This window comes from Camelus ferus, chromosome 10 (assembly GCF_009834535.1).
Source record: "Camelus ferus isolate YT-003-E chromosome 10, BCGSAC_Cfer_1.0, whole genome shotgun sequence".
NCBI lineage: Eukaryota > Metazoa > Chordata > Mammalia > Artiodactyla > Camelidae > Camelus > Camelus ferus.
Genome location: NC_045705.1, coordinates 34,337,993 through 34,363,824, shown reverse-complemented (window position 1 = coordinate 34,363,824; position 25,832 = coordinate 34,337,993). Strand labels below are relative to the sequence as shown.

Below are 25,832 nucleotides of genomic sequence, written 5' to 3'. Positions count from 1 at the left end.
GTTAATTCTTTTATGCATATTGTTGGGGAGTGATGGAAGGTATCTTGGGACTTGATGCTTCTTCAATTAGGTGGTAATACCAAAACCCATAGAATAGGTAAGATTTTACAGGTGTGCAGGACACAGACTGTTTTACACATATTACCTTATTTAATTAGTTCCTGCCACACATTTGTGGCCAACTTTGATCTTGACCATTTGGATTGCTGGTTTGGGTTTGACAGGTGTCTTGGCTGTGAGAGTGAAATGGCATAAATTGATAGCAACGTCCTGTAACCAGAGCTGAGTCAGACTGTGATGCTCATGACGGCTGTCTGTGGGTGCGCCCTCTTCTGGGCTGGAGCTTGTCCTCCTTCAGTGCTGCCTCTCCCTTTAACTTCTCGGGTGCTTAGAGAAGTGCCTAGTTTCCCTTTTGGACCCTTACTGTACAAATGACTGTAAAACTTAACGAGTGACCTCTTTTAAAAGGGAAAGTTTGGCATTTTGAAAGAGGACAAGACAAACTAACAGATGAGTTTCAGAGTCTGAGGCATTGGGATGCAAATAAGGGAAAGTTCAGAAGTTAGGGACCTCCTTGGTCCCTAAAATATACGTCACTTCGTATTTCTTTGAGGAGAGGTTGAGAGCAAGCAAACTCCTTGGAAACTTTTTCATTTTAAATCTTTCTTCCTGGGGGCAAAGTTTCAAACATGGGTCAGGATGTCCATCAGAAGATGTCATCAGAGGAGTGGAAGCAGACAGGGGAGAATTTGGGTTGAGTTTATAGAAAGGCAGAAACACTAGAGAAAAGCTAAAGAAGTTCCTGCATCTGGCTCAGCCTTACAGTTCCTGGGGGCTCATAAATAAGACTGGATGGGACACACACACACACACACACACACACACACGCATACACACACAGAGACACAGAGACACAGACACACACACGCATGAACACACACACACACACATGCACACACATATAGACACACACGCAGACACAGACACACACACATGCACACACAAACACACAAACAGAGGAGACACCAGTTGACTGTGGGCACCCTCTCCGTCCCTCCCTTCCTGACAGTCTGGTCCCCAGATACCTTGTATTTTGTTTTATTCTGCTTTGGATACAGTCTAATCAGGCACATGTAGCTCCGTCGGGTCCCCAAGTTGCTCTCTAATGAGAGAGAGAACTTCAAGCTTAGTCATCCATCCTCCCAGGGCAGGAAGTTCGTGTTTGTGGGTAGATACCTGAAGTGAGACAATGAAAGGAGACTGAAGAGAGACTGTAACCTCTAAGAGTCTCTTTTCTAGTGCCTGTTAACATCCACAGCTTTGGAGAGTAGACAAGGGATTTTCAAAGTCTATGGTTAGGGGTGCATTTGGGGAGCTGGTTCTCTCCATCCTTGCAGACGAATCATTACATTGAGTGTCTCTGTGAAGGAAAGATTTGCAAAATCCAAAATCCACAGCTTCATAAATTAATCGCTCTCTGGGGTGTAAGGGATTTATCCTCATTTAACTTTTCTAAAAGCAGAGGTAGTTAATCTCCAACCCAGTGGTCAGACCCTGAGATTCCCTAGGGTTGATCTAACTTGGGATTTTCTTTTGTGGTCGATGAGGAAAACACATAGGAGGGTCTGGAAGATACAACAAAGGATAAGTATCTGATCATTTAAAATCCTGCACTCTTCACCTCTGAATAACCCGTTAGCATAGAGAACCTCATTGCTTCAATTGTTTGCCAAGTGTTGCACTGGGCATTTTGCATATGTTAACATACTGAATCCTGCAAACAAACCACTTACAGATGATTTGATGGACACTAGCACTCATAAATTAGGGACACTTGGAATCACAGTCCTCAGATCATGAGCGCATACCCTCTACACAGCACACAGGCGAACTTTCCCTCAGGTGAGGGAGCAAAAAATTCACAGACTTTTCCTATAATCATCTAGTTTCATTTTATTTAATAAAAATTATTAAAAAAAAACCATATAGTATTATTTAGGGCATGAGTGGAGAGTATCTTTTCTAATGAGGAATCACATGCATATAAAAAGCAATAGAGGAGGGTGCAGTTGTGTTATCACAAGCATCAGTTATAAGATAAATAAGTACAGGGAATGTAACATACAATATAATGACCGTAGTTAACACTGATGTATGGTGCATTTCAAAGAGGCTTAGAGAGTAGATCCTAAAAGTTGTCATCATGCAAAACTCTACATTTTTTTTCTTGTATCTATTTGAGATGATGGATGTTAACTAAACTTATTGTGGTGATCATTTCACAGTATATATAAGTCAAGTCAATATATGCTGTACGTCTTAAACATACAGTGCTGTATGTCAATTACATCTCAATTAAACTGAAACAAAAAGCAACGGAGGATGACAGACTCATAAAAATCTTCTTATTGGTTAGAGGCACCATTAATATTTTGTATATAAATATAAAATTGAATCAAAATACAATTTTATGATATTTTAAATTAAAATTTAATGTAAGAATTATGTAAATTAAATATTTAATATACATTTTAATTTAACATAAATTTAAAAATTTTAATTCACTTGCTTCATGAACAGAACATAGTTGTGGACTTCTATTAAATAGTTAAAATAAACAGTGAAAAGGTAGAGAAGGTTGATTTTGCTTTTAAATTTTTAATATTACTTTTCTAATGGAGGTCCTGGGGATTGAACCCAGGACCTCCTACATGCTGAGCTATACCCTCCCCCTAGAGAAGGCTGATTCTTGATTCATGTTATGACCAATGAAGGGAAAGAAAGGAATTTAGGTTAGAAAACAAGGTATGAATGTCAAAGGCTACAAGGATGTTTCCATTTTTAGTATCATGTATAGCACTGAGATGAACATACTTGGACACATATGCATATGCTACATTCTTAGCAGGACAAGAGCTAAGGCTTAAGCATGTACATTTAATGATTTTTGATGCATGTTGCCAAACTGACCTTCAGAAAGATGGTACAATTTATATTTTCAACAATTGTACATGAAGCAGCCTATTTTCCTGTATCTGAGCATTCAGTAGCATTCAATATTATTGCTACTTTGAACATTTGCCTTTTTAATAGAAAAAATTTCTCACTGTTCCATTTTCATTTCTTTGACTCTTAGTACAGTTGAGTATTTTCTCATCAGATTATTAGCTGTTATTATCTTTTTGTGTGTGTGAATTGCTTGATTATAACTGTGCCCATTTTTTTTCTATTGGTTTATCTTTTCCAAATTTTGTTGGTAAGATGTGTGTGTGTGTGTATATGTATGTATATGTATACTATTGTCTACCATATGAGGTGTGCATATTTCCCTTGGTTAAACTTCTGTCCTTTAATTTTCCTTATGTTTTGTTTTCCAGGCAGATTTTTAACACTATTGCAGTTAAACTTGTCCTTTTTTTTCTTTGTGGTTTTGCTTTCCGCATTAAGTTTAGAAAAATCTTTTCTATTCCAAGGCTACACATATATTTGTCTATATTTTCTAATTGCCATGAAGCATTTTAACTTTTTAAAAAGCATATAACTGTTCACTTACTTGCAACTTGCTTTATTTTGTGCAGTGCATGTGTATTTGAAGTCACTTTGAAATATTTTGAAACAAGGAAGGGTAAAAGGAAAAAACCTTTTAAACTTTGCTTAAGAAGTTTATTTAAATGTGTTCTAGAAAGTGTTTCTGGCAAAACTGAGTTTGTGTATATTTTATAAAATCACTTTATTAACCAAGTTGCCAGCCTCTAATTTCTGAGGAGAAAGAGCTAAATTTTAGAGACAGAAGACTTCTTAGAGAGAGAAAGCTGATCTTTGCAGAGAATTTTGTTCTGGAAACAGTGGATTCATGTGATGCAATGGTCTCTTTTTCCTTGCTCAATCATTAGAGGGAAAGGAGGCAGAAGAAACCTCAGGGTGGGCTCACACATGTCTTCAGGCACAAACTGGGTTAGATCTCTCAGGTTAGGGAAATGGGTGCTTTGATGTCAGATGAAGCAAGACCATTAAAGCCAGAAATATGGTAATCTGCTTTTCACTGCAATTAACAATTCTGCGTGGGTTTTAAATAAATTATGCCTAGAGCTAGGAAAGATGGAAAGCCATTGAGGTTTGATGTATAGGGTGTTTTGTTTGTATGAATTCTCTGGTATTTGCTTTCTTTTTATCTATCTCTAACTGTCTATTATATCTGCAATGGAAAGTACTTATGCATTTTTGAATGTTATGATTAGCCATTTAATTAAAAGCTCCCTTACATTTATTTTTAGAGTATAGCAGATGGGAAAAGAGGTCTAACATTTTTCAGTCTCTCTTTTATTGAAACAAATCTATAAAAAGCCTTGTTAGCCATACCCCAAAGCGATATATAAACACTGTGCTCAACAAAAGCCAGAATTACTACGAACAGTGAACAGTTCATTTGTTAAACATATTTATTATGTGTCTACTACGTGCCAGACACTGTCTTAGGTTCTGGAAGAACAGCAGTGAACAAGAGTCACTCTGAGTCCTTAAGGAAGTGATAGTCGAGTGTAAGGTACAAGCTACATAATGAGAAGTCACAAACAGTAATGTTAGTGCATCAGCTGGGTAGATCATGATGGTTTGGGCTTGGGGAAGGGGTGGGCAGATCTTTATGGAGGAAGTGCTGTCTGAGCAGAGACCTGAAGTATGAGAAGCCATCAGGTAAGAGTATGGATGGAGGGAAGAGGATACTTCTTGTGCAAAGAGCTTGAGGGAAAAAAGTCAAGGGACAGCATGCTGCCCAGATCCCATAGTCCTGGGGCAGACGTAGTGAGGAGTGGGGGGGTTGGAGAGATACAGCAAAAAAAGCAAAAGGGACTTTGAAGTGCCTGTTAAAAAGTTTAACTTGGAGGCAATGGGAAACTCATGAATGTTCTTGAGAGCTGGCCTCACAAACTCAAATCAATAAAGTGACAACTAGTGTGAAAAGAGCTAAGTAGGCTGAATAGTTACTCCCCCCACCCCCCAAATGCCTATGTCCTAATTTCATGAACCTGCAAATAGATTACCTCTCAGGCAAGAGGGACTTTTCAGATGTGAGTCATGAGCCTTGAAATGAAGAGATGACCCTGGATTTTCAGGGTGGGTCCAATCCAGTCACAAGAGTCTTTTAAAAGTAGAGAACGTTTCTCAGCTGAGGGTAGATGTGACATCGCTGGCTTTGAAGATGGAGAGAGGGGGCTGTGAACCCAGGAATGTGGGTGGTTTCTAGAAGCTGGAAAAGACAAGGAAATGGATTCTATCCTAGAGCCTCCAGAAAGCAACACAGCCCGGCTGATAACTTGGTTTCAGCCCAGTGAGACCCCTACTAAACTTCTAATCTGCAGAACTGTGAGACTGTGAGATATTAAATTTATATGGTTTTAAGCCACTTACTTTGTGGTAATTGGTTACCGCAGTGATAGTGAACTCATAAGCTCAGAGTCTTTAGATGGAACTGTGCAGAGGCCACTGTATTTTGTTTCTATGCGAAGCTCTCTTACGAGGTGAGGTGGAGGATCTTTGGTATATAAGCTGAGATGGGTTGGCAAATAAGGCAGATGAGGAAGAGCAAAGAGGTGTGTGTGTGTGTGTGTGTGTGTGTGTGTGTGTGTGTGTGTGTGTGTGTGTGTTTTAACTTAAAGAAGGAGAAGAAAGTAAAATGTGTTGATATCAAATAATTCATAGATTTCTTTTATGGTAAACTCATTCCATAATTTTTATAAACTGAATCACTTTCTTTAGGAGAAAAAATAATTTTACCTCATCAAACTTATTTATTTGGATGGGAATATGCCAGACTTCAAGCAGGTCAATTCAAAACTTCAAAGGAATAATCTAGCCTTCTGTCTCCTGCTGTGCTTGGTCAGTCTGTCCCCCCCATTAGATCTCACATCTGCAATAATCCCAAAGGCTTCCTCATATTATAGTCGTACAGCTGAGGAAACATAAAAATAGAAGTGTCCTGAACATAGCATCCATCATCCATTCTGATTATCAGAACTTCCAATACAGTGCCAGGTAGGTCCTAATATTCATAAAGGTAATCAGCAAAGGAATTTCAGAAAAAGTTACCCATTGGGTAATCCCATTGGGTATTATTTGTATGGGTCATTTTAAGTTTGCTTGACTTGAATGGGAATAAATTTAGGAGACTGAAGAACCCAAGAGACCTGAGACAGAGATCTTTTCCCCACTGTGCATCGTTTATGCTCTTCCAGATATGAAAGAAATAGTTAATTCATTTATATGAACAATGAAGTAAAGTCAAGTCCATATCCGATGTCTAACAGAAGGAAGAGAACATAGCTACAAAGGAATGAGAGAGGGCTTTATCAGCAGAAATGGTTGTCCTGGACAACTCCACTGTAAGTGCCCTCCATGAAGGAGTAATGGCAGCCTGGGATATTCCTCCCTGAGATAAGGACAAATAATATTTAATGTGGGGCGGCAAGGGATAATCCATTCAGGTAAAGAAACAAGGAGCAATAGGTTCAAATAGAAGAGAGCAAGAGGAACTCAGAGTGTGATGATCAAAAGGCACTCAGAGATGTGAACTGGAGTAAAGGAATGGCATGGTTGAAATCAGGGAGGTAAAAAAAAGTAGGCAGTTCAGGTGACAGAGACTGGGAAGAGAACAGTATTGCTGTGATACCGTTGGACTCAAGTTTTCCAGGTCCCTCCAGGGGTGAGGTAGACATGGAGGCAAAGGGTAATGTCCTTCAGTATTTGTTTAACACATTATCCAGTAGCCATCATGGGAGGCCAACAGGGACAGCTCGGACGCTTAACGGAGTAGGCATCTGGGTTTGCAATTTACCTCAGCTGCACACAGTGCATCTTTTTGAATTCTTCCATATGCTAGTAATAAGCTCTTTGCACCTGGACAACTTCAGGCCTGTTTATTGTTGAGTATGGAAAGCAGGATTTGGGCAGAGCATGGGCTCTGGAGTCAGGAAGACCTGGGTCTGAATGGGAGCTCTGCCCCTTGCTTCCTGCATGACCCCAGGCAAGTCAGTTTTCCTTGCTGGGACCTTGTTTCCTCATCTGGAACATAGGGATAGTGCTACGTGCATCATAGCACTGCAGTCAGTATTTACTTAAATAACTTTTGTGCCTGGTACATATTAAGCACCCAATAAAAGGTGGTGGTTGTAATGCCAGTTGTGAGAATGTTATCCTGCGAAGTTTTTTTCTGAAGTAATCTCTCCCTGCTTTCGACTATCCATGGTGGGATCAGTAGACAGATGACCGTGAGGAATGGTGAGAGAATCCGGCAGGAGGAGCCTCCATTTTCAAAATGCACGCAGAACGTATCACTTACCTAAGCCAGAGGTGGAGGTAAATGCCTTGGTTCATTGAAGCCTCCAGGAGTTTGGAGAAATATGTTTTCAATCACGAGCTAGGAAAACACTTTCTTTTTCCCCAACACCTTCCACAGGGCATCTTTTATCTCTTTGTTCCTCAAACTGTAAACGAGCGGGTTCAGCATGGGGATCACCAGTGAATAGAACACAGAGACCACCTTGTCTCTGCCAAGCGAGTAGCTGGAGCTGGGTCTTAGGTACATGAAAAGGGCCGTCCCAAACAAGAGAGTCACCACCATCAGGTGTGAGGCACACGTGTTGAAGGCTTTCCTTCGGCCTTCCACTGAGCGGATCTTCAAGACGGCAGCCACTATGTAACTGTAGGAGATGAGGAGGATGAGGAAAGACGTGCCCCCAACGGAGACCACCACGAGGAAACTCACCACCTGACTGAGGAAAGTGTCAGAGCAAGAAAGTGCCAGGACTGGTGGGAGGTCACAGAAGAAATGGTTGATGACATTGGGTCCACAGAAGTGGAGCTGAAATATGGAGCTGGCCTGGACCAGGGAGCTCAGGAAGCCACCAACATAGGCCCCAACCACCATGCGTGTACAGAGGCCCTGGGACATGACCGCAGTGTAGAGCAGGGGGCTGGAGATGGCTGCGTATCGGTCGTATGCCATAGCAGTCAGGAGGAAGCATTCAGTTAGACCCATGCTGACAAAGAAAAAAAACTGAGCAGCACAGCCGAAGAATGATATGGTCTTCTGTTCCCGGAAGAAGTCGGTGAACATCTTGGGAGCCACGGCGGAAGAGTAGCAAATGTCGATGAAGGACAGGTTGCTGAGGAAGAAGTACATTGGTGTGTGTAGACGGATGTCACCTCTGATCAGAAAGATGAGGGCCAGGTTCCAGGTCAAGGTCACGAGATAGACACCCAGGAAGAGCACAAAGAGAGGGGCCTGGAGTTCCGGGTGGTCTGCAAATCCCAGGAGGATGAACATGGTCACTGACGAGCTGTTCCAGGCTTTAGTGGTGGGCATGTTTCCCGTGGACCACAAGGACAAGATGCAGACCTGGCATAATAATGATAACCCACAGTACAGGTGATGTCAAGAAATAATTACTAAATGCGTGGGAGGGAGGGCAGTGTGTTATGGAGGGTTACACCTTTATGCAAAGATTCTCTCTTCCTCTCAGAAGGTAAATGTCTTAAATATTTGCTTTCTAAACGCAGGATGGTGTGGTTGATCTGAGCTTAAACTTTGGATTCAGACTCCCTGTGGTCAACTCCTGTCTCCACCCTTTAGTAGCTGTGTCACTTTGGATGAGATATCTAACATCTCTAGGGTTCAATCTCCTTATCTTTAAAAAGGGTGACAACACCTATTCACTTTTTAAGTTTTAAGAATTAAATAAGGCAAAGTGTATAAGGTGACTGGCACATAGTAAGTCTGCAGTGAAAGTTATTATTCAGACAGTTTTGTGTGTCCCAGGTGAGTCACATTATGCCCTGAAATAATTATGTGTCTAATTTTATTTCAAGTTTCCGTATTGGAATGGAGAAACCAGCAGAGACCGGGTTCAGTCAGGTAGCTGTGAAATAATCAGTCAGGCATTTCGAATATTCTTAATCTATAGGATTAGGCCCGATCTGCATAGAAATGCCTTCATTGTCGAATATTAGACCTGAGTATACCAATGTGGTTGCGGTTTCAAATTTGTCTTCAGTCTGAGCTGTCAAAGCTTATTTATTAAGAATGTGGAGTCTGGATTTGGGCTGCCTGGATTCAATTCCCAGCTTTGTCACTTAATAGATGTGTGATCTTTGGAAGGTCACTTGAACTCTCTATGACTCCCTGTGAAATTAGAGATAATAATAGCACTTTGTTCTTAGGATCTAGCTATCATATCTATCACCTCTATCAATTAGCTATCTGTCTGTCTGTCTGTCTGTCTGTCTATATCTATCTATCTATCTATCTACCTACCTACCTACCTAATTATCTACCATCTTCCCAACCTCCTTTAGGACATTCCTGGCCCACAGTAAGCACTCTACAAGTGTTTGTTGTTGCTATTGTTTAAAACCTAAATTACAAACTATCCTAAATCAAATTCTTAGAATTTTTGGTATATGAAGCATCTTTGACGATCAGGGACTGGATTCCACTCAATCTGCATCTGTAAGGATTCCCATCATCACCTCTCACGTCCACACTGTTTCAGTGCACGTAGCTCAGAGGAGAACTCTGCCGTCAGTAGCTCTCTGAAGCTGAGGTCCTGTCCCTGCAGGAGGCACTAGGAAGAGTGTGGTCAGAGGGCTTGGTGGCTCATGGTGAATGACTCGTAAACATTTGGAATATATCTTGATCCTTCTTCAGTTCTTGACCCCCAAATTGGGAAGTCAACAAAATTAAGTGTCTTTTAAGCTATGTTTTCAGCCTATTCTATCTACTTCTTAAAATATAGTAAATCCAACAAATTTTACTTTATTTTTCAGAAAGAAAATGTTATTTTATGAATTTAAAGCAATATGTGAGAACTGTAAAATGATTTGATCAGCAGACAACTGTGAAATATTAAGCCTAAAAATCACATGCAGTTCCTGCTTGATGTACAAAAAAACCCTGAAACTGGAAATTATGATGTTCCACCTCCTGAAATGAAGACTTAACATTTTGGTGTACCCCTTTCATGTGCAGGTATATGTGTATACGTGTGGGTGTTTGCATCATGGTACACATACTCTCTATAACTTACATATATGATAGAAACCATCCCAAGTTAGTAACTTGACGATTTGCAAAGTAACACTTTCTGTGTTTGTTTTGAATTTTTCTTGCTCAATTTAGGTGTGCTATCTCAATTTAATATCCCCAGTTTTTCATAAATCAATCCATATTTACTCACTGCTAGTCAAGTTCTCTTTGACTTTCTTAACTTTCTTCTCCGAACTTGCACAGAGAGAGGCCCTTGGAATTGGGGCTCATCCCTTCCCTCTTAATAGCGCCTGCTACAGATTTTTCAGCATTAAAACCCTCAAATTTGGATAGTGAGACAACATGAACCTTGTTTTAGCTGTAACCATGCCATCATTTGTGCAGGGTTTAGGAGGTCTCTTACAATCCCAATCTTACGAATATGGCTTTAAGTTTTATCCTATGTTCAGAGGTTATGTACCTGTTTGTGAAAGGTGTGTAGACTTCCTAGAATCAGGAGAAGATTCTTTCCCCTGGAAGAAAAGAAAAGGACCTGTAGCAAAATTTGGAGTAATCTGCTGCGGGCGTAGAGCCATGAGAAAGTGGATCTAAGCAAAAACAGCTCTGCTGGAGCCTTCGTCCCACTCTGTGCTGGTCAGCTATTTAATAAGGTAGGAACCCGAGGTCCGCGGCGTGGTTCAGGTTATTTGGAGCACCTATTCAGGCAAGCAGAAAGGGGAGTGGGATCAGGTAGTGGTTATGATTCTGGACAGGTTTTAGGACAAGACTGGTTTTAATCTTGACTCTGCCACTTGCCAGTGGTGGGATGTTGGGCAACTCATTTAGCTGCTCTGAGTCTCAATTTCTCCATTTTCAAAATGCGGATAACAGTGACTACTTAACAGAGTTGTTTGAGGATCTCTTAAGGTAATGTGTGAAATGTTCATGGGTTTGAGATGCGGTATTTGCTTAATACATTGGGACTGTGATTGCTATCAGCAGTGAATATTCCTTAAAGAATTATTTATGGAACTCAGCTTTTTTTTTGGGAAACACTTCCTCATCATGTGATAGGTTAAATGTGCTTATCTTATGGAAATAAAGAGTTCACTGATGGACCACATAGGTTTATAAAAAGTATCCAGGGGTAAAGTTGAAAAATTTAATAATCTGGGGGTTTGATGTGCCAGCTGGAAGTCTGTTCTGAATGTTGCCACTAGAAGGGAAAATTTTCATATCTAAGAATGAAACGTCCCATCCCCAGGAGCAGACAGTGAAGCTGGGCAAGTTGAAACAAGAAGAAATGCTTCTCCAGGGTTTTATTCTCACATATGGATGCCCTGAATGTAATTCCAGAACGTTACCTGGAAGGTATCGTAAGGGTTGTGTGAAGCAGTTTACATGGCTGAACTCTGCTCACAAAGAGGTGCTTCTTCCCTTAAGAGAGGAAGGGAATCTCCGTCATTCTTGCAGAAAACTCCAGGAGGCTCAGTTTGGTCTGAATCTGGAATCCCTATGATCCCATGGTATATGTGTAATCAACACCAGCCCTGTTTTACAGAGCTGAAGAAAGAGTTTGGGGGGACTGGATTCATAGATACTGGAGCTGCGTCTTTGTGAATAACACTAGCCTTCAAGGCTGTGGTGAAGATACAATGACACAGTAAAATTAAACACCTGGCACCTGGAAGACACTCAGAATTGATGGGACCTGGTAGAGTTGATTTATCAACCAAGTCATCTTTTATGACACAGCTTCAAGAAAGTGTTAAAATTTATAACCAAATATGCCTCATCTGAGCTTAACAGTTGCTGTTGGGGATGCAAGAAAAATGGAATAGTAACAAGGAAAGCCTCAGCCAAACTGTGGTTTTCTGTGATTTTCCTGATTTCACAGTACCTCGTGCTTTCACTGGGCAAGAGCCCAGTGCCTTTAAGGTCTTGCTCTTTTACGTCTATCAGCAGAATGTGCAAATGATTTCAAGTGAAAGTCACAAATGAATTAAAATGAAATGTACAAATGAAGTCAAAAGGTGCCAAGACTTAAATCCAAGAATTAAGATTCAGATGGAAAAATTCAAGCCATCAGTCAGAAAAAAGAAGGATTTCAGACATTAGAGGTCTCTGCAGTATTTGGAAAATCTGCTATGTACAGTCTGCCTCAATTACAGCCCTTCCAAATTGCTTTCATATCACTTACTTGTAATTGGGGCCATGTTCAAGGACACAGCAATTCCTTCAGAAATTTGACATCTTCTTGATTCTTTTCCTAGTTGCAAGATCTCACCATGGTTCAAGAGTCCATCAAAGGAGCAGTAAGGTAGAACCAAGATTGGGGCTGAATTTGGTGAAGGACAGGTAGAACTGAGAGGCATATGGGTAAAAACTGAAAGCCAGGGAACTTTTTCGTCATCTACACAGGTTTCTAGATCTAGGGTGCTCTATAAAATAATATTAATAGGGATGTGGAACAAAAAGTAAAAGACGAGTGACTGCACTCAGCCTTCCCTCTTGTTCTGCCTGTCATCTTGCTAGTGCATGTGTGGGGTTCTGCTTTTTAAGGCGTATAATCATGCTTCAGTACCTGCCTCCAGTCCCCAAGGCACTAACAAGTTTCAAGAGCAAGCTTGAGGCTGGTTTGTTCACCAAAGATAAAAATATCCACTTGTCACATAGGATGTGTGTTTGTGGGCAGAAAAGTAGAGGGAAAAGATATCCAGGGAGAGGAGGAAGAAGATATAATCTTTACGAAGCTCTTCCGGTATCAACTAATATCTGCATTTGGGGTGATTTTGGAAATATTTAAAAGCTGGGGTTGGGGCTGAATTTGAGAGTTTTCTTCTTTCTCCTTGGAGATGTTTTATTACACTTCCCCTTGAGGGTCTTTTTTTTCTTTTTTTCAAAGGGAATGGAATGTATCACCTAAACTTCACAGATTTGTAGTTAATTGATCTCTGGGGTAGTATGGAGAACACATATTCATATAAATGCTCTGAAGACCATGCTTATTAAGCTCTATCCCAATGGCCAGCTCCTCTGATCCCACAAGGCTAATCAAGATCTCTTCTGATTGTGCATGGTGAGCAAACTCAGGACAGCAGTGGAACACGTAGGCTGAGATACACACTCAGTAGGAGAAAACAAGGTTGCATACATATTTGTACATGTGATGGGTACACACAGTGTTTACACTTACTCTTTCCAGTCCTTCATAGAACTTCTTTGGCTTGAAGTACGTTAAAGAGTTGGAAACTCAATCTTATTATGCTCCTACTATGTGCTAAGCTATGTGCAAACTGTACTGGGCGGTTCATGTGTGTTAACTCACTAGATCCTCCAAACTTCCCCTTGAAGAGGAGGAAACTGAAATTTGGAGAAGTTAGATAAATTGCTAAAAATTTTATAGCTTGTAAAGGATTGGTTCCATATTTGAACCCATCAGAACGTGACATAAAACCCTGCATATGAATATATGATATATGCATATATTTTGGAACTCAGTTGCACATAGATGTGTTGTTATGGTCAATCATACCCCTCAATTCATAAATCCATTCTCTTTCCACAGAAACCTACTATCTTCCTCCAAGAGAGAAACATTAGACACAGGGCTTTTCCCCCTAAAATTTTTCTTAACTTATTCTGATCAGAATGATGATGTAATATAAAGATGTAGGACTTTTATTTCACAGAATGCCATATCCAAATAAAAATTAATTTGAGACCAGACACCCAACCAAAGGGAAGCCATTAATTCACGTGTTTGTGGATGGTGGGAGAAAATAAAAAGTTTGATTCACCGTATTTCTGAAACTGAGAATTTTGAACTTTGATCTTTTAAAAATAGCTACAGTAAAGAGTGGAAGATTGCTCCTAGACCCATGGCCAATTAAGGGAAGAAAGTTACCTAACCAGGCAGGGAAGGAATAGCTAGTCACAGGATGCCCAATTCACTTGGACCCTGCTTCTTTTAGCCTACAACTGATAAAAGGAGAGATACTCCACTATAGCAAAGGCCTAATTGCTTGTGTTAATAATAACCATGTTTTGGTGGAGCCATCTGTGACTGTCTCAAAGGGTGAGAGTCTATGAGTTCTAAAAAGGGTGGATCTGAGGTTTAGAAGGACCAAGAGAAATGCCTTTTTAACATAAGAGCACCAGTGAGCCGCGAGGAGTCAGCAGTACCCAGAGGAGCTTGTAGAGCATCACAAGGAGTCAAGAGGCAATCTGTCAGTGTCAAGCAGTTGTAAGGGAATCTCATGGTGATTTTCTCAGCAGCGTTAACCAAGAGGGCAGTGGCCACAATGGCACTAAGGCAATGGTCATATCCCTGTGCACAGGGTCCAGGTGCTGGCTATGACACCCTGTGGGTCAATGGTGGTTCCTGTGTGTTTAAGTGAGTACCCCAAGGTTCATTCCCTTCCTTTCTGTATTCAAAATAGGAAAAAAGGAATTTGATAATTGGGGGGCCCAAGGGCAGTTGGGTTCATCAAACTTTCCTTTAAGGTCTTGAAAATCATGTTGTCCTGTTCTTCCCATAAAACTGGCTTGAGGTTGTCACTGTTTACTAAAATGTACAGAAAGTTTTGCCTATGTTTGTTTAAACTTAGGTTTGGCCACGAGACAGAAGCTTGGCATCCAATTTCAGCAATAACCAAATAGCCCTGGCTATTATCACTTAGTCTTTGCTTCTGGGAAACTTAGGACACCATGAAGTCTATCTGGATCTAAGAGTAGCCCTTCTTCTGAGATAGCAGATGACCTAAATTTTGGGCAAATTGCAACTTTGGTGATCTTACGTCCCTTTGTGGCTGAAAGCGTTAGCAAGTGGATGCTGTCTTCCTGCAAGGAGGCTTGAGAAGGAGAGCACAGAAACAAATCATCCACACACTGTAACAAAGTAGAACCTCCAGGGAACTTCGTGGCGTCTAGATCAGCCTTCAGGATACGGGAGAGAGAAGGACTCTCAGTAAAACCCTGAGAACGTTGCTGAACGGGTGAATTGTTTTTCTTCCCAAGTGAGGGCAAAAAGCTATTGGCTAGCTTCATCAATCGAGACACTAAAGGATGCTCAGAATACATTAATTAGAGAAAACAATTTGCTTCTGGTGGGAATGGATGTTAGTAACGTATGAGTAGAGAATAGGGAAAGCAGGGTGTTGAGCGATAGCAATGTTGTTTATTGCCCAGAGATCCTGGACAAACCTCCACTCTTGACTGTTAAATTTTTTCACTGGTAAAATGAGTGTTACAGGGGCTGGTGCAAGGGATAATGAGGCCTTGAACCTTGTAATCTTCTAGTATGGGCTTCATGCCTTGAAGGACGTTTTTGCTTATAGGGTATTGATTAATTCTGAGAAAAGGCTTTGAAGAATCTATTTGAATCTTGATGGGAGGTGCACTGTGAATTTTGCCAACATCCATTGGAGATGTGCCCATAAGGAAGATGACAGTTGATTCAAAAGAGACAAATGATTAGTGTTTCCAGAATCAGTGCTACTATCCCAGATGGAAACAAATAAAAGATGTCAAAGGGTCATTTAACTTGTCTGATTGGTTACTTTGATCACTGTCATTAAATTCTACAGTTATTTCCTCCTTTTGGGAGAAAGAATTTCGAGCATCATCCTTCTTTAGGGAGTCTCAGCCTAATAAATGGTGGGGTGGAGAAACTAAGGAGAAGAAGGTATGTGTCTCTCAAAGGGCATAAAGGAAAGGAAATAGGTTCAGAGACAGGAATCTCTTGAGGTTCATTAGAGATCCTCATGGTTTTACTACCCCAAGGCAGTGGCTGCTTTATTTTTTTAATTTTTAAATTTTTATATTGAAGTATAGTCAAGTTAGACTGTTGTGTTTGTTTCTGTTGTACAGCATAGTGATTCAGATGTCTGTATCTATCTATATCTACATATATTCCTTTTTGTATTCTTTTCCATTATAAGCTATAACAAGATGTTGAATGTTGTTCCCCGTGCTATGCCATAAGACCTTGTTGTTTATCTATTTTATATATAGTAGTTTGTATATGTTAATCCTAAACTGCCAATGTATCCCTCTCTCCATCTCCTCTCCTCACTTTGGTAACCATGTTTGTTTTCTATATCTGTGAGTCTGTTTCTGTTTTGTAAATAAGTTCATTTGTGTCATTTTTTTAAAGATTCCACACACAAGTGATATCATGTGCTGTTTTCTTTCTCTTTCTGGCTTATTTCGTTTAGTATGACTATCTCCAGGTCCATCCATGTTGCTGCAAATGGTGTTATTTTATTCTTTTTCATGCCAGAGTAGTATTCCATTCTATCTATCTATCTATCTATCTATCTATCTATCTATCTATCTATCTTCTTTATCCAGTCAGAACTTCTTTATCCAGTCATCTGTTGATGGACATTTAGGTTGTTTCCATGTTTTGGCTATTGTAAATAGTGCCACTATGAACATTGGGGTGAATGTATCTTTTTGAATTAGAGTTTCCTCGGGGTTGCTTTATAGTAGTGAGGTTGAGCACCAAGAATGTGGCTCTGGTGTCAGTTAGAACTTGAAAAGATACATCCCCAATCTGGAGACAAGTTTTTCCAAGCTGATTAAGAGGGAGGATTGGGAAGAAGCATGGCAATTCCTTGGAGCTTCAGCATTGAGAATTGGAAGGATGTTAGAAAGATTGGTTAAAGGACTGGATATACCTACAGAGATTAAATTTATAACAACATTTGCTCCCAATGTCCTAGAAGGGTTTTGGTTTCATTTAGGAGACTTCATCTGCTGGAGTTGAAGACTAAGAATTTTGGCAGTCTTCCTTCGAGATGACTCATCTAGAGGATGAGAAAGCTGGTTTGCCAGATTAACTAAATCTGGAGTGGATGTATTTTCCCATTCCATCCATTTACTAGAAGGGAAAGGTTCTGGTTCAGCTCATTAGTAACCACAGATTTAAAAGCTACCTGGGTGGAATTGATACCTGAAGGAAGACCAGAGTTTTCTTTAAAAATAATCTGACGTTGATTGTAATAGTCATGCACAGGTTCATATTTTTATGTGCAAGCTGGATTTCATTCCAATCAACAGGTTGTTAATTAAAATTTTTGCTTCAACTTTCATTGTATCAATGGTTAAGGACATTTAAACTTTATTTTCAAGTCAACACATAATTTCTCAATGATTCCTTTTGAGTTTGTCTTCAAAGAGTGTCTAATTATTTTTTAATTCAAGTGTTTTCCAGAAGTATAATGTTCACATGGTTCATAAATAGTGTCCACAATAATATTAAGCTCAGAACAATAAAAAAAGACATAGGTGATTGTTTACAAAAAAATCACTATGCCAAGATTTTCTAAAAATGAGTCTTAAAAACTATATCCAACATTGTAAGTTTGAAATAAAACTTTAATTCAATATACTTACCCTAGTTAACAAGAATAAATCATATGGAAACTAACAAAAAAACTATGTCCAAATTAGTTGGCATTTTAAATAAAACATATAATTAGCTGATATTTAATGAAAACATATATAGTTAACTGGGAACAATAATAATATAGATTACTATGCATTTCTAATAAATCGGTACAAGAATATTATAGCTGAAAGTGTTTCTTCTGAGAATAATGGGAATTTAAAAATCAAAATTTTAACCTGTCCCATGTAACTAGTTCTTATATAATGGTTTTCATAGATGTTGTATATCATCTGATCCTCACATAACCTGACGATACTGATATAGTTTTGGAGCATCTCACAGATGAAGGAAGACCTTATATGAGATCAGCTGAAGTTCACAAAGCCACACAGATGAAAATAGACAGGATTCAAACCTATGACGTGAGTTAACATTACCAATTTTTTTTAAACCTATGATGCCCGTTCTTCTAGACTCTCCTTCCTTATGTCATGATGCTTCTTTTTGAGAAGTAAAAAAAATCTGATTTGTTTAAAATGGTACTATGAATGTGAACTTGCAGCTTACCTGTTCTCAATTGCATCATCCTTATCAAAATATGTTTATTAGCATTATTCACTATTTACAATATGGTTGGTAAGTTGCCCATCGCCCCGGTTTCTGTTCTCTCCTCTGCTTTCTTTCCCAGAATTGAACTGCATAATAGTATTGAGTTCAGGTTCTTGAGGAGCTCTTGTTACAGTGCTAAGAGTGTGATGGGCATGTAATGTGTTTGAGGAAGATCAAAAGCTGAGTTCTCATGTGGATTTTAGTCCTCAGTCATCTTTTAAAACTGACCCTACAATTTAGGCATACTTCCACCAGGTGGCAGCAACATTCCATAGGGGGTCTAACCTAGTAGGCGTCTGTGAAAATAATGTTTTTTTAAAAATACAGTTATCTGAGTTGTAACCATGTTATTTGGGTGATTAAGGTCTTCTACTTTAGCTTTTTTTGTTTCAGAATGAAAAACTGAGGTCCAGAGAGGTCAAGAGCCTAATCTACCACTGTAGGTTGGGAATTGGAACTTAGTTTCTACAACTTCTATCTTAGGACTTCTCTCTTGCAAATACGTATATTTAAAGGATCTCTAAAACCTCTAAATGTACTTTAATCTTATACCTTATTTTGGAATGTTTGGTGAAAAGACTTTGAATCTGTGTAAGGTTAATGTTTTTACTCATCGCCCTTGGAAGGAATACAAACTGAGATAATTTTCAAACTCTAATTTGAGAATCAAGATTGTGTTTTAATTCCAAATACCTCTGGGTTTTTCTCTAGGCTTTGCCTTGAAGCAATTAAAGTAACCTTAATAAAACAGGTATGCTAAAATGTTAAACAAACATGAAAGCAAATCATATTTTAGGAGAAGTTGTCAGCAAACAAACTCTAAGATGCATAGAATCGTAGTGAGATAAATTTTGGGTGGAAGTTCAGAGAAATGTCTCTTAAATATTTGTAATTTTATATGGAGTTTATTTGCTTTTGTACTTTTTGATGTTCACTTGAATGGCGTTAAATTCTTAAACTTAATCATATTTGAAATTTGATATTTTAAAGTAAGGCTATGAAACATTTATGGTTATATCCAGGAGAGTTAAAAATAAGGTAACTATTTTTATAGAATAAGTTGACAGATGCATTGAGTGTCCTCACTCTACATTTTCCTGTCCAATGCAGACATTGCTAATTTATAATTTGCTTTTTATTCTTGAGCTTCTCAGTATGACTTTGTAGATAATCGTTATCACTATAATCAGAGTTGGCACGACAGATGACATCTATTACCATTCTATCAGCCTTCTCTAATCCCCTCAAAATGTATAGAGCATAATGAAGGGGTTATTTTCTAAGTTATCCCAGATCTTAACTCAGTATCAAAACTCGTTCAAAGTTAGTTGGGCTTGACTCTCCCAGCCTCAGGATCTCCTGGACCAGTTTATCCCCAAGCCTGGGGAAGAATGCTTCTCTTGGTAAGAACTTCTTGCCTTCTCTCCTTTGCAGTCTATTTTGGGAGTCATTTACTTTCTTCTTTCAGCCATCTCCATTGCTAAATTTCTTCCTCCGAATTCACCTATTACCATGTGTGTCAAGAATCTCAGTAATTATGTTCCTTCATATAGAAGATATTTCTGTCAGTTAATTTTTATTTTCAGACTGAAGATTGCTAACTTGATCGCCATGAAACAGATTAACTCCTTCTGTGTAAACTTTATTTCCATAGAAAAAGTTTCAAAAACCAGGAAATCATGGTCTCAAAATTTCAGACTTTCAGAGTTGAGGGGGGTCTTTAGAGAGTGAAGCCCAGCAGGGGTGGGGAGATGCTACTGACTCATCTGTAGAGACACATCCAGGTCTTGGCAATGCTGGGCACAGCACCCACCACATTAAAGAGTCAAGGAAGGAACTGTTTTCATTACAATGAAAATGAGTCACAGTAAAAAGTCAGATAGAAAGGAAAGAGCTCTTGTTCATGACCCTAGAGACAGTGAATGATATTGTTAGTTAACGTTCATTGAGTGGTTTTTTTCACTAGGCTCTATGCTAAGGCTTTCTTATTTATGTCTCATTTCAGGATCACGACAACCTGTTTGAGATAAGTATTATTACACCGGCTTCACAAGTGAGGAAATCGATAGGTAAGAGATTTAAAAACTCGGTACATGTTTATATGAACAAAATGACAGAGCTAGAATTCAAAGCCAACTCTCTCAGTTGGAAATTCATGTTTTTAAACACCATATTTTAGTATAAACTTAGGCCTGTTTGTGTGTGGTTTACTGCCAGCGAAGGGTCTCTTACAGTGGAAGGCTGCCCATCCACACAAAAGGAAGTCTTCCTGGACCTAGATCTGGGAAGGCTCACGGAGAATAAGGCAGAGGGCTGTAAATAAGACTCTGGCGTGGGTGGCTGGCCCTGTTCCCCATCACCCCAGAGAACAATCAGCGCTCAGAAAAATGTTTGTCTGTAATGACTGCTGGGCTTTTCCTTTGGACCCAGGAGTGCGCGACAAGGCAGCCACATGGAGGGAGAGCATGGCTACCCCTCCCCATTACAATAATGAACTCTCAAAGGCCATTTGAGACTTGGTAATAAAGGGGGTCTAGAAGCAGACATTACTATTTGTGTGAGGCCAAAGTATACAAAAAAATTTGATGGAACCAGAAACCAGACATAGAGCAGCGGGAAACACAGATGAATTAAAATTTCCAAAGATGTTGTTGGAGCAAAGCAACCAATAATTCTTCTTTAGCATCAGAACTCAGGACACTTCTGCATGAAATAATTCAGTAAATTTGCCTTCTTTCCTTCCACATCATTCATCCAACAAATGACAATTATAAATGTACAGCCTTTCCCATATTTTATCTGTGAAAGGGGCAGAGTACCTCTACCCACCTCCAGAGAGGATTAAATGAGTTAATATTAATCAAGTCCTTAGAACAGTGCCTGGTACTCAATAAACCCTAATAAGTGCTTGTGATTATATTACATATTACATAGTATATAATTAGCATTGAGCACTCACTATAAGCCAAACACTCTGCTAAGTTCTGTGGATAAGCAGTGAAGAAAATTCATTCATTAAACAAATATTTACTGTGCCAACATCACAGACACTCTTCTAGGGACTCAGGATAGATAAATAAACAGGACAGATAAAACACCCCGCCTGCCTTTGAGTAGCTTACATTCTGGTAGGGAAGATTTCGTTAAGATGAGAAACACCAAACTCATCCAATTTCCTCTTTGGTGGGATTAATAGATTGATGTCATAGTGGAGAGTTGTCTTGGCTCTTCTTGGTTTTGGCTGATCCATCAGTGACTGATTGTGGGGAGATTTAAAATGTTTAGAAAACACAAAGCTAGGAGCACTATTTATTTGAACAACTTTATAGACAGATCTTTAACATATAGAAATGGCATATGTTTAAGATGTACAATTTGTTGTTTTTTATATATATGCATATGTTGTGAAAAATCACAATCGAGGTAAATAACTTATCTATCACCTCTACATAGTTACGTGTGTGTGTGTGTGTGTGTGTGTGTGTGTGTGTGTGTGTGTGTGTATTGAGAAGATTTAAGATCTATCTTCTTAGAAAACTTTCAAGTATACAGTAATGTTAACTATTGTCACCATGATGTTCAGTAGATCTCCAGAACTTATTTATCCTGAATAACTGGAACTTTGCACCCTTTAACCAGCATCTCCCTTCCTCTTCCCCACCTCATCCGAGCTCCTGGCAACCACCATTCTACTCTCGGCTTTTGTAAGTTTGACTTCTTAAGATTCCACGTATAAGTGAGATCATGTGGAATTTGTTCTTCTGTGTCTGGCTTATTTCACTTTGCATAGTGTCTTTTGTGTTCATCCATATTGTTGCAAAAGACAAGGTTTTCTTCTTTATCACGGTGAATAATATTCCACTATTTATCTATCTATCCATCTACCATCTATCTATTTCAAATTTTCTTTATCCATTCATCCATCAATGGACATTAAGTTGTTTCCATATCTTGACTATAGTGAATTATAATGAACATGGTTAGTCCAAATTTTAATCTTTTAATGCATTTTATGCAGTGACTTATATAAAAACTTACTATATAATTAGAAAAATTCTAAGCATGTATGTATATGTGTATTATACGTATATATATATATATATATATATATATATATATATATATATATATATATAAATATAAATAAAAACATATATTTTCCCTCTTTAGTTTTACTACCTAAAAGAATAGGCTGTTTTTATTATGGGTTGAATTTTCTCCCTCAAAATGGAATATGTAAAATATTATACCCCGTTGTATTTAGCTCCTTAAAAAAAACTAGCCCCTTTTTTGTATTCTTATACCAAAGATATATAAAAGATAAGACATTCCTAACTTTATTGTTAACTTGAGCTTACATTTTCAAGCCTGGATGTCTAAAAAGCCATAAGAGACCCAAGTCCAAGGAGCCTTGAGACTCATCTGATTCAACCCTCCTATTTTTCAGTTGGGGAAATGAGAATCCCACTGAAGTGAAATGACTTCTCCACAGCTCCCAGGGAGTTAGGAGTGGAGCTGTGGGCAAAATTCGGATTACTGGCTTCTAGTCATTCTCTGTTCTATCAGACTAATTCTCTTCTAGTCAACAAGTTATATAGCATACGGTTTTATAGTGCCAAGAGATTATCGCAGGTTGTCTTCCTCCAAGAAGACCTTGCCTAGCAGGTGGCTAAATTTGGTGTTAACTGTATGATCTTCTAGGAAATACCCACTCATTTAATAACAAAGTCTAACTGATCACAGGATTGCTTCTTCCCCTTATGCAGGAAGCAAGTCTACGGCTGAAGGCAGGAACAATACAATTGTGACAAAATTCATCCTCCTGGGATTTTCAGATCATTCTCAAATGAAGATGTTCCTTTTTGTTTTACTTCTGGGGATTTACCTCCTGACACTAGCCTGGAACCTGAGCCTCATCGCCCTCATCAGGATGGACTCCCACCTGCACACGCCCATGTACTTCTTCCTCAGTAACCTGTCCTTCCTGGATATCTGCTATGTGTCCTCCACAACACCCAAGATGCTCTCTGACATCATCACAGCGCAGAAAACCATTTCCTTTGTTGGCTGTGCCACACAGTACTTTGTCTTCTGTGCAATGGGGTTGACAGAATGCTTTCTTTTGGCAGCCATGGCATACGACCGGTATGCTGCAATCTGCAACCCAGTTCTACGCAAGCCCTCATATCCCATTCACTTTGTTTGAAGATGGTGGCTGGGGCCTATGCAGGTGGATTCCTCAGTGCTTTGGTAGAAACCTACTCCGTCTATCAGCATGATTTCTGTGGGCCCAACACGATCAACCACTTCTTCTGTGACCTTCCTCTGGTCCTGGTTCTGTCATGCTCTGATACCTTCACCAGCCAGGTGGTGAACTTCCTCGTGGGTGTTGCTGTTGGGGTGGCGTCTGTCCTTGTGATCCTCATCTCCTATGGTTACATTGTTGCTGCTGTGCTGAGTATCAGCTCAGCTAAAGGTAGGACCAAGGCCTTCAGTACCTGTGCCTCTCACCTGACTGCTGTGACCCTCTTCTACGGTTCGGGTCTCTTTGTGTACATGCGACCTAGTTCCAGCTACTCCCTGGACCAGGACAAGGTGGTGTCCATATTCTATGCTCTGGTGATCCCGATGGTGAATCCCATCATCTACAGTCTGAGGAATACGGAGATTAAAGATGCCATGAGGAAAGCTGTGGAAAGGGATTGTTTGCTTTCTCATGCGCATTGATTTTTCTGACCCTGGTATAATGGTTACGGTGAAGCTGTGAGCTGGGTCACCTGTTCAGACTTTCATGTCATGCACAACAATTTGTGCTGACCAGGCTTTTTTTTTTTTTTTTTTTTTCCTTTTCAAATATTCCTTTAACCAGTTTCCAATTGGTTGTGGGAAAACAGTTTGGCCATTATTAGTTTCTAGAATGAATAGTATTGCATAGCTTGAGATTATAAATGCTCCTTTTAGTAGAAACTTCACCATGACAAAGACTGATTAACCTGGAGCATGGCAGTAAGAGTTTGTGTCTGTAGGAGGAAAATATTGAAAAAAATGTTAGTCCAGCATTCAGGGTGGAGATTCTTAAGGTAGGTCAGGAATATACAGCATTATAATCTAAAAAGGGGCATACTTCTTCTAAAACAGTTGCCTTTCCTTCTAATGAGGTTATATTATGATAATTTATCACCATCTGAGCCAAAGAAATAGAAGACATTTTCTTACTTTGGTAGAAAACTTGACCTCCGTAATAATAGCTTTGACACATTGGAAAGTGAGTTTGCAAAGACTGGTTAAGAGTATTTGTTAAGTATTCTTAAGTCATCAGACCCGTAATTATTAACCTCATCTCTGCCATTTTGCAAGTATGTGGCCTTAGGTAAGTTATTTACAAACTCCATTTTTCTCATGTGTAAAAATGAGAATAATACTTCTATCTACCTCAGAATTGATGCAACAATTAAGTGAGAGTATGCATGAAAAAGGGCTTAGCCTAGTGCTTGGTATATTGTAATATTTAATAAATACTAGCTCATATTATCAGTCAATTAGTCAATATCATTAGACAGTTTTATATAAATCAGGAGAAATCCAGGTTAACGTGCTAAAAAGAGACAGAGGAAATAACTTCATAGTGTCTACTCAAATTGGGATGTAATAGCATGCCTATAACAATGTCTCACCCCCGCTTTCTTTTGTGTACAGGAAGCAGTCCTTAGGGAAACAGAAATAACTCAAATTCATAGAAGTGGCCACGTGTAGAAATGCTACCATTGTCCTAAGTCTGTCAGCTACCTGGACACATTGCCTTTTCCTTATTGCCATTTTCCTTCCAACTTTCTTCACGTGTGCTCCAGTTCACTGAACTCCTATCCTTCAACTTACCTTTGGTAGCTAATCTTAAATTCCCCTAATGCCAGAAGTCGTTGGAAAATGAATGAATGAATGAATGAATGAATAAATAAGCCTCATGCTCTGGATTTATGTGGACTGTCACTGGTCTATTATTATATCTATTTTTTTTTTTTTTTGATGAGCAAAGACTCTGACTATAAGGTCTTTGTAAGAATCTCTTTTGTTCGGCCACATATAGGTTTGCTACTTATGGAAATTTTCTCTTTTCATTGAGAAGATATAAGGCGTTTTTGCTGGTTGCTCAGCTACCCAGGAGAAAGTAATGCTCATTCACTAATTCTCCTGAAATCTAGTGCTTAAGATGGGGATTGGTACAAAGCCCGAATAAAGCAAAAATGATCTGGGGCTTCTAATCAGCCACAGGTTAAATAAAACTTCCCAAACAAGCGCATTTATTATGGAGCATATGAACAGGCATGCATTAAGCAGAATATTTTTGGCACTAAAAGAATCAGGTAATTTATAGCCATTTGAAACAGGACAGGGTACAGCTGTCTCCAGGGGGTGGCTAGCTAGCTGGGGACGAATTCACTTTAGTAAAATTACCACAATCCTGGGCATGGTGCTCATTTCGCGACCTCTGAGAATCTTTTCCAGATGGACAGAAGCTAACCAAGCTCAGCATAGCTAGCTGCAGAAGCCAGAATGCCATTTTTAGTTTTCCGTGAAGAACAAAGCCGCCAAGCTTGTACTTGTGCCAGTGGCACAATTCTTCGTCCTGTTGAAGAAACCACATGGAAAGGCAAGTTGTGATCAAAAGTCTATTTGGAAAGAAAGGAATCAAAGCAAAGTGGATGATGTGTGTCAGCGCCTGAGATGCCCGGACACGGAGTCCAGACAGGCTGAGCCCCTGCGCCAGGGCACTACTAAGTTTTCTCTGCAAGCATTCATTTCCCTCTCTTC

The 25,832-nt window shown here is 39.4% G+C and overlaps 2 protein-coding genes across 2 annotated transcripts; one reads left to right on the top strand and one right to left on the bottom strand.

The window, feature by feature from the left end:
- Positions 1 to 7,411: 7,411 nt before the first annotated feature.
- Positions 7,412 to 8,359, bottom strand: LOC102512587 (olfactory receptor 5A1). Its single transcript, XM_006193622.2, has one exon. The coding sequence runs from the start codon at positions 8,357 to 8,359 to the stop codon at positions 7,412 to 7,414; it is 948 nt and encodes a 315-aa protein (XP_006193684.1).
- A 2,990-nt stretch (positions 8,360 to 11,349) lies between these two features.
- LOC102512344 (olfactory receptor 5A2) lies at positions 11,350 to 23,901 on the top strand. Its single transcript, XM_014566803.2, is given in 5 exon segments — positions 11,350 to 11,394; positions 12,292 to 12,333; positions 20,029 to 20,092; positions 22,790 to 23,194; positions 23,197 to 23,901. Coding segments are annotated over 5 exon segments (1,110 nt in total). The 3' UTR covers positions 23,751 to 23,901.
- The last annotated feature ends 1,931 nt before the right edge of the window (positions 23,902 to 25,832 follow it).